The sequence below is a fragment of the Abramis brama genome (assembly GCF_963993115.1).
Source record: "Abramis brama genome assembly, chromosome: 19".
NCBI classification, from domain to species: domain Eukaryota; kingdom Metazoa; phylum Chordata; class Actinopteri; order Cypriniformes; family Leuciscidae; genus Abramis; species Abramis brama.
Window position 1 is genome coordinate 3,756,868 of NC_139981.1, and position 9,903 is coordinate 3,766,770.

At 38.5% G+C, this 9,903-nt stretch overlaps 1 protein-coding gene across 4 annotated transcripts in view; it reads left to right on the plus strand.

The window, feature by feature from the left end:
• ate1 (arginyltransferase 1) overlaps positions 1-3,868 on the plus strand; it is an 81,688-nt gene extending 77,820 nt beyond the window's left edge. For all 4 annotated transcript variants that reach the window (XM_084093770.1, XM_084093769.1, XM_084093767.1 and 1 more), the window contains exon 12: positions 2,008-3,868. In XM_084093770.1, coding sequence (XP_083949896.1) covers positions 2,008-2,186 — 179 coding nt within the window. In that variant the 3' untranslated portion in view covers positions 2,187-3,868. The remainder of the gene's footprint in view (positions 1-2,007) is intronic.
• Positions 3,869-9,903: the final 6,035 nt, after the last annotated feature.

Here is a 9,903-nt window from a genome sequence, read left to right on the forward strand (position 1 = left end):
ACAGTGCCTGTGTGGCGGATGGGTTCTACTGGATATATTACAGGGAAACGGTGTAAATTAAACCCCCTATGTGTGTGAAATGATGAGGACTAATTTACATTGCCCAGCATCCCCCATGAAATCTCAGTCAGCTGGCTTCCAGATGAGGCGCCTCACAGAGCGAGAGCCATGAGCTGGTGTCAGATCTGTTAATAACAATCATAACTTTCACTAAAAAGAATCGCTAGAGCATTATATTGTTACTCATCTGTCACTGTTGGCCTGGAGTTTTGCATATCCCTGTGTTTATTTTCTCTTCTGTTTCTCCAGCTCTGTTTAAAGCTAGTGGCCTATAGTTTGTATATTTCTGTCACTTTTTGTTATGGCAAAGCACATTTGCAATATTCTGTTATTTTCTCAGCACTTTCTGCCTTTATATAAATGTATGGCACTACCAGATGTATACACATAGATGCCTATCTCTATGGGCCGCTATATGCAAGCTGTCCGCCATATTGGAATGGTCAAAGCTACCATCGTTTAGAAACCTGTAATATTGAGTTAATACATTTAAAAACAAACCAACACATTTTCACCTGTGACATGTTATCCCATTTCTTTGGGAATTTAAATATTGGCGGTTTTACAACCAGAGGCTGCACAATGTTGTGACATCTTGGAAAACTCATTGATTTTAACTCCGAGTGATGACAGCATCTGAAATGTTGATCACTCCAAGATGGCGGACTTGTTGACGTGTCTGAAGCGGTCAAATGTGGCATCTATATACACATATCAAAGTCCCTTTAAGGCAAGTCATTTCACTCAGCGGCCATCTCTGAAACATCTCGGGCAGCTCTTTCAGTCATGCAAGTACAACTCCAATCTCTTTGAGTGGGGAAACATCAAATTCTCCAAAGCTGTTCACCAAACTTTTCATATTTGAATTCACCAATGAATCCTGACAATAACTCATACATTTTGTTTCTTATGCTCACATGGCATTAAGCTTATTTTTCGGGCTAGACCACTAATGCGCACCAGCAAAGCTTCTAACGCCAGCTGCAGTGACGCGATGACTTTATCAGTCGCCGATTGGCTCTTTTATTTAGAGAAGGCGGGGCTTACTCCGCCATATTGCGCGTTGCACTTTCTCTCATTCATAATTAATATGACAATTTGTATATCTAAATTCTTTGTCTATATGATTGCAGCATTCAAAACTTTGCTTTTTCAGTTAAAAATGACGTTGAGTTGACGTTGTAATTGTTCAATTGGGTTAGTCAGCCTGGCCTAGAAAGTTTATTCTCCACCTTTTTAACCCCCCGCTGCCTTGGAGGGCCATTTTCAGGCTTCTACAAATGACTGCATTCTTTTTTTGCAGCAATTCTTGTTTTAACAGCTCATGGGGGAAGGTGTTGGCTTCTTGACTGAATACGCAATGTGTGTCTGAATTTTGGCTTGGCGGTGTGGAGTGAAGTCCTATAAACAAATGAGAACCGACCAAGCTGTTCCTTCACTGAAGGAGTCATTGTTACACGCCTCTGGCTTGCTCTTCTGTGCTCTGAGCCGCTGGTTCTGGAACGATTCTGCTTCTGTGTTTGTGACGATTGAGGTCAAGCTGTAGTAACCCTGGCTGACCTGGTGTTGTTGCCTAAGGGTGGAGAGATCATTTTTCATCATCATACCTGGGTAATTGTTAGCTGGAATCTGCACCTGACCCTCATTTGAACCTTTGAGGTTGAATTAAGACCTTGTGCACTGATGTTTATCCCTCCACCCAGTGACTTAACCACTTTTGTTTCAGTCATGAATGTAAAATTGAAGTAGCTTTGTGTCTTGGTGAGCTGCCTACCTAGCCAATATTTTTAGGCAAAAGTGAAAATGTGCATGTTGCAGTTGCTTACCTGTGTGATGCTACATGGATGTTAGGGTGTTCTGGGTAGTTGCTAATTTGTAATGATCCTGCAGCTCTTTAGTTTCTCAGGATTTGTCTAACTTTTCTCCTCTTTCTGTGTCCTTCTGTAGGGGATGCTCTTGCGCTGAAGGATCTGGGCCGGGCGTTAGTGCTCCACAGGAGGACAGTGATGCCCTATCAGGCCTACGCCCGTAAGCGGAAGGGTTCGAACGACGAGAAAGAAGTGGAGCAATACGCTAGTCTGGTGGGCCAGTCGTGTGCAGAGAGAATTCTGCTCTACAGAGCTTAGAGCCCCTTTAAACCTTACAAGCATTTGTCTGTCTTTCAAAACATGTAAGTGTTTGTACGCTTGTCTGTTTATTGTCTCCCTGATTGTATATCTGTCTGCTTTTCTTTGTTTTTGTCATTTTCCTCCCCCTGAAGTATTTTCCCCATCTGTGTGTACGGTTTGCTATCTTTTTTTGTACTGCAGTGGATTGCTTCGCTCACCCTGTCTTTCGTAATCTCTTTGAACTCTACTTTTATATTATCTCGCCAGCAGCGCTTTGCAATAATCCCACTCGCACACATGCAACACGCAACGACCTGGCACATATGTTGCCTCACAATGTATCCCAGATATTACTCATTTACAACTCACCAATCACATCTTAACTAGCTATATATAACAATAATTGATGTGCGACCCTAATTCTGAATATATGTCATGTCTGGGTGGTATTTCTAGACTGCGGTTGCCCTGAAACGTTTGGCCTTTTGTGACATAATCACTGCTTTCCCAAAGTGTTTAATGTTCCAGATATTTATATTCTTTTAAAGCATCTTACACCATTCAAAGCAGGTGCTATGACACAATGTAAGTTATACAGCAGACGACTTGTTATTGGCTTTGCTGGATAGTTGAATCGATTCATTATCCTGTGGAACTGATTTTTCTTTTCTCACTTTGTCTTTCAGTTGAAGTAACTCGAGTGCTTTTGTTTTAATATTGTTGTTTTATTTCAAGTGAAATAAAAATAATTATATAATAACAACTGGTTTGGTCTCGATTTGTTGAAATTTGTGGGACTCAACACCATTTTTTTGTTGTATTCAAGCACTAAAACGTCTCCTCTGCTGCTGTCGGTGACATTCTCTGGGCCAAACTCCAGCCCTCGTTCCTGTGCTTCAGTCAGATCTAAAGACTAACGTGTGAACGCTGATGCAGAGCTGACTCACGCGCGTCTGGCCGGGGACGGTGTGTTTTGTCGGCAGAACTGGCTCTGTTGAGAAGGGTGGCTGGCCTTGGTGTTGAACCAGGAGCGAGAGCCAGCTGTAGATCGAGGAAACATGCTAAATGAACCATGAGACTTCAGCAGGAGTCACCTGACATCTGATGCAATTCATTCTGTCTTTGGATAGCCACAATAACTCTTAGTCGATAGTCAAAAGTTGAGATTATCTCAGCATTTTCTGTAACGGCCCACTTACACAGGAATAGATTGTTTGACTGACATGTAAAGTGATCAATCACAGTTCTTTTTTTTTTTTTACATGCGGTTTTTAAAAGGTGGGTTTATCAGTTTACACTTCCATAATAGGTTTGTGCGGTGTCTTTACATGGGTGGTGTACATTTCTGTCAAGCCAAAAAAAAAAAAAGTAAGTATTGGTAATTTCACAGATTTTTATGGTCTCTTTCTCACCAAGGCTCCATTTATTTAATCAAAAACACAGTAAAAATTTTGTATAAAAATAAAATAAAAATCTAATTCATTCCTTTGATCAAAGCTGTATTTTCAGCATCATTACTCCAGTCTTCAGTGTCACATGATCCTTCAGAAATCATTCTAATATGATGATTTGCTGCTCAAGAAATATTTCCGATTATTATCAATGTTGAAAACAGTTGTGCTGCTTCACATTCTTGTGGAAAAACGTGATGCATTTTATCATTTCTGTATTCTTTGATGAATGGAAAGTTCAAAAGAACAGGATTTAAAAAAAATAATAATAATTATGTAAAGCAACAGTAATGAAAGTTACATTTTCCTTTTAAAAGACCAGGATTTATTTAAAATAGAAATAATTTGTAACATTTTAAATGACTTTACTGCCAATCAATTTAATGCGTCCCTTCTGAATAAAAGTATTAATTTCATTAAAAAAAAAAAAAGTCTTAGCCCATACCTTTTGAACGGTAGTTTAGTTCTACAGGTTAACATTTAGTTTAGCACACAATGACTAAACACATTTAGTCAAGTGTTTTTGTCGTAAACATGACTTTGTTTCCAGGTAGACTGGTACTATCCTGTACACCCTTAAATCTGGAAGTCACATAAAGTCGAAACAATCTCATTAAAGCTCGCCAGAGGAAGCAAGTGCCGTTTTTCTATGCAGTGTGTATCTGTGGGTGTGTGTCGTCTACATGCCTAACTATACCATACTATACCATGCCATACATAACTGTTTCTCTTTCTCTTCTAGTGTCTCGGTTCTCTGCTGGCGCTGCCACACTGTGTTAGTGTCTCTGTGCTGTGTATGCGGACTCTGCCAGCGGACTGTAAAAACACCAGGCATCACTTTACCATTATAGAAGATTTGGCTGTGATACGTTTAAGAGGGCTGTGAGCCACAAGCTATTTGAGATGACTGGCAAAATGATTTAGTTTGTCCTGCTTTAGCATCCTCATTAAATCCTATCAGCCTCTCACAGTCACATTATCTCATTAACTGCTTACCATTTCACCATGCAATTTCAATTCGTTTAGATTTTTTCTACCAGCTAAAATTGACTTATTTCATTTTCTCCTTTACAGTAGAAGCCTTTGTTTCTGCAGGATTGTGGATGGTGAAGGATATATCTACCCTGGCATCTAAAATGAACCACATGAAGTCATACGAGTAGAAAGGATCTCATGCAGACATTGGATTCAGACGTGCCTTCATTCCTCTGTATATTGCTTGCAAAGGTATCATTTTGCAGGTTTCGGGACACATCCGAGATCGTTTCCATCCACTGTAATCCACTCTGATGCTGCATTCCGCTTAATCTAGCTTATTTCAGTAGAAGTAAACTCTCTGATATTGTTTAAAGCATGTTCAAACACACAAACTTTGGTAAATCCCCTCTACTGAGCTCATAGTGCACAGTTTAATTTGAAGAAATTTGGTACCATCGAGTGGCGACCACAGGACAGAAACACTGGTCGCTTTGTGGCGCTGGTGAAGATTTTTCTCTGCTCTCAGACTCTCTTCAAGTTTCATGGAATTAACCGCTGGGTTTCCGCACGGATAGGCCACACGAACCAAAGGGAAGCGAAGAAAAGGAAAACGGTAAACATGGAATGAGATGAGAGGATGTAATGTATAACCTCTGGTCACGATTCTGCCGTCATCCCACTCAATCCACTGCCATTGGGTTCAATGAATCAGATTATTTAGATGACTTGAGCATGGTGAGGTTAGCTTTCTGTTATTTGAACGGTCTTGATTAAAGTTTTCTACTGTATCAGGTTAAACATAAAAACTATATTATGATGCTAAGACCATGATATTCTTTGCATTTCTATTAAAATACTAGGCAATATAAATGTGGCACTCAAACAGCACTAGTGAACTACTGTTTAAAAGTTTTGGGTCTTATTCTATAACTACTATAATGGCCATAGCAGTCATTCTGACCGCTCATACATTATTTGCATATAATTTCAATAAGCTGTATCAAATCTAAGAATAAATGGATCTGTAATGTTAGGATAGGTAATAATAAACATCAGAACATCATAAACAAAAGAACACTTAAATTAAACACATTTTAATTCTAATGTAGGCCTATGTGAAAATGTATTAGTTAATCGACAACCACAGAACAGCTATTGTAATTACAGATACAAAGTCGAAAGTGATCAATTTTCTATTATTTTCTTTGTAAAATGAAAACAAATGTATTCATCCTTGGATATTAGAATACAATAACTTACAAAAACATCACCAATATGCATTTCAATGCATAGGTAAAACCTTTATGGGCACATATGAAACGCATATGCCCCAAACTGGCTAAAACAGTCATTCTGACCGTCACGGGAAAATAATATGAAAATATAATAAACTGCGAGAAAACGAACTGATTTAGTAACCAGTATTTGTTTTAGTGAGCGAAAATATCATGCTGTAAAATTACAATGAAAATTGTATGCATACGGTCATATGTAAATGCATACGGTCAGTATGACTGTTATGGCCATTCAAGGTAGAAATACTCAAAAATACGCAATTTTAATAAAATAACAATGATAGAATAAAATATAGACACATTTAGGAAAAGTCAGGGTTCCTATAGTTACATGGGTTTACATGGGTACAATGTATTACATTGCAAAATGTTAAAACAGTCAAAATGACTGCCTTGGTGGTTAGTGTTAAACTGATAAAAAGTGACAGTAAATACATTTATAATTTTACAAACGATTTCTGTTTCAAAGAAATGCTGTTCTTTTAATCAAAGGATCCTGGATTTTTTTTATCAAAATTTACGCAAAAATATGAAGCATCTAAACTGTTAATCATAAATGTTTCTTGAGCAGCAAATCATCATATTAGAGTGATTTCTGAAGGATCATGTGACACTGAAGACTGGAGTAATGATGCTGAAAATTCAGCTTTGATCACAGGAATAAATTACATTTTACAATATATTCACATAGAAAACAGATATTTTGAATTGTAATAATATTTCACAATTTTTACAGTATTTTTGATCGAATAAATGCAGACTTGACGAGTACCATAGTATTACCTTCTGTCACTTTCGTACCATTTATTTTTTTCTTCCCATCTAATCAAATCTCAGATCAGGGTTGAACCATGGATTTGAAATGTTTCGGCTGTTGGTGCATCAGAATAAACGTGACACACAGGCACGTCCCCTGTCCACATTATCTCTCCTCTGCGCTCCTTTATCTGTCCGTTCAGAGAAGCTTGTTTTCCTCTCGACACGGGGGCTCCATCTAAACACTCACAATGCCCACCAGTGTGTGTGTTTGTGATACGTACGTGCTCTTTATACATGTTTGCGCTGGCACGGACACAAGAAAGAGTACGAGTGTTTCTTCTCTGGAGTCGTATGAGGGCTGTCTCCTGGCAGGAGGGGTCAACTTTCTAATTTTGTGGTTTTATTTTTGTGCCTTTGACTTGTTCTTTTGGATGCATCTTGTTTAGTTTGGCAGCCGGATGAGCGGTGCAACTCTATCAGATATTCTTTATGTCGCTCAATCAACTGTGATGATCGCATGGAAGCTTTACATGAATCTCTGCTCAAGTTTGATTCGTTGAAACCATCCATATGTCGTAGTTCCCTAACCTCTCTTTCTCTTTGTGTTTTTCATGGCACCGGACGGGCCCTGAGCGGAAGCGCAGTGGCCAGAGGAAGATCTGGCGTGTATTGTGAACAGGGGCCCTGGATTAAGTGTACCAGGGCCTAAATGCAGGGCTTTTCTCTGAGGGATTAGGCCTGGGGTCTGTGGGTCTGTGGGACGCCCGCCTTCCCTTTGGCTCTGTCAGGAAAGTTCATCTGCTTTCAACCGTGATGCTTTTGCACGTCCGCTGGCGCCCGTATTATATAATAGTGCCCAAATGCCCATATTATGATCATTTACAAGTTTATAGTTTTATTTCTGGGGTCTGCTAATATAGGGTTTTTCAATCTTTTAGATGACACAGCCCCCCCCCCCCCCCCCATCCTAAAATTTAAAAGTTTAGTGTCTTTTATAAACACCACTGAAAAAAATATTATAAATCTAAAATTAGTTTGTTAAGTTACATTATCTGCTTGTCTACTCACTATAGTAATGTATTGTTAAATGTATTATTTATTTATTTATTTATATTAATAAATATATAAACCATTTTTTATTTTAATCACATTTTTTATTATCATCCTAATTATTTAATTTTCTTGACTTTTCCACGGACTCCCTGTCACTCCCTTTTTTACTTTCTACCTGAAACGCTGTTTTAGTTCCCGTCGTTCCAAATAGCCCAGTCTGCTCTGATTGGTCGCTTAGAGCATGTGTCAGAAATGTAACAGCTGTAAACAGTATTGTATCTATGGTAACTATGGTGCCGGTATTGGAAGTCCATTGTTTTTTACACTCGCAGCAAATAAAAAAGCGTCTCCTCAGCAAGGCCAAATCTACAATTTAATTCAAACACAATTATTTGTCCCCAAGGGACAATTTACGAGGTCATGTGGAGTAACACAAACAATATAGTGTACGTATGGAGCCCCACACATGATCTTCAGGAGAAAATATTTATATTGTTGCCTCGAATTAACAAATCATTCCCACAACTTAATACGTCAGCACATTTTACTCATTCGTCCCCATGTTTTAAAGGGATAGTTCAACCAGAAATTAAAATTCTGTCATCATTTACTCACTCTCAAGTTGTTCCAAACATGTATGAATTTCTTTCTTCTGCTGAACACAAAAGAAGATATTATGAAGAATATGGGTAACCAAACAGTTGATGGACCCCATTGACTTCCATCATATGGAACAACTTGAGGAAGAGTAAAAGCCTGAATTTTCATTTTTGGGTGAACTATCCCTTTAAGCAAATTGTTTGCATGATATAATAATTCAATCCCTTGTTTTAATTCAATGAAAACAAGGGAATTCATTATTACAACATGCACACTATTTACTAAATCGAGGAAACAAAGTATTATATTGTGTGCACGATTTAGTAAAAGAGGGAACAAATGATTATATCATGCGCACGATTTACTTTAAACGAGGGACGAATTCTTAATAAATACATATTTGTGCCCGCATGTCATGTGCAGGACCGTACAAATACCAACCGTTCTTACCACTTCCCCAAAGGAGCTAGTAGACGGACATTATGCACATTATAACATGGTGACATAGATAAGTCACGGATATAGTGGCAGGACCTCATTCAAGGACAAAGTTTCAGTGTCAGGAGTGTGTCAGTGATGTCTAGGTAAGCTCACTACATTTTAACGCAGAGCTGTGGAAAATAAACGTTCTCTCTCACTGTCCTCAGAACCTCAGGTGAAGTGAATGGGGTTTATATTTGAAGCACTCTTGTTCTTGCACCTTTATGAATGCGGTTGTTGTTCTCCCAGTCTTGGCATTGGCATTGAAACCCTGCTGTGTCTCAGGGAGAGTTGGCCTGGCCGTGCGCGACAGCAGAAAAATGCTTGAAGATTTACTATTATAAAATCCGGTTGGGCCATGTTTTTTTTCTTCTGATTTTATTCAATATGTGTTTGTCTTTGCTTTGGTAGTGTCGTAACAGAGACTCGTTCCAGTGTGGTTCTCCTCAGGAGGTGTTCTCACCTGGCGTCTGTCATGGATAAATGCGTCCATGCAATTAAAGCAACAAGCGTGCTACTGTTCGCTTTCATAAAGCTGATTTTTTCAGCTAAAGATGTGACTCCTTCACTCTCCTTGTCTGTTTCTCAGCTCTTCACACCTCATTTGATGCTGTAAATGCCTTTGGCTCGGCTCTTCGTCTAGTAAATAGTACTTCTGCTCATTAATAGTCTATAATCGCCCATTATTCCAAGAACTGCTATTGTTTTGTGGGTTCATTTTCCAACTCTGTCTTTATTTATTTATTTTATTCCCAGTAGATGTTGTTATGAGACTCATATTGGTTCATTTGGTTCCAGTTGCATTTTTTAATTCTGAGAAACTTAAGTATAATGATTCATGGTAAGGTATTGAAATGAAGTTGATGTAAATGTGATAGACTGCCAGAAAAGCATCCAGCTTTGGGTTCGGAAAATATTGATCCGATGTTGTAAAGAGTTTGAACAAAATATTCTGTTTTCATTAATGGTTCAATAAAAAAGTCGTCATTTACTCACCCTCATGTTGTTTCAAACATGCATTATTTTCTTTTTTTCTTTTTTTCTGTGGAACACAAAAGAAGAATGTCTTTTTTTGTCCACACTGTGACGTCCCATGTTGTTTTGGACCCCATTGACTTA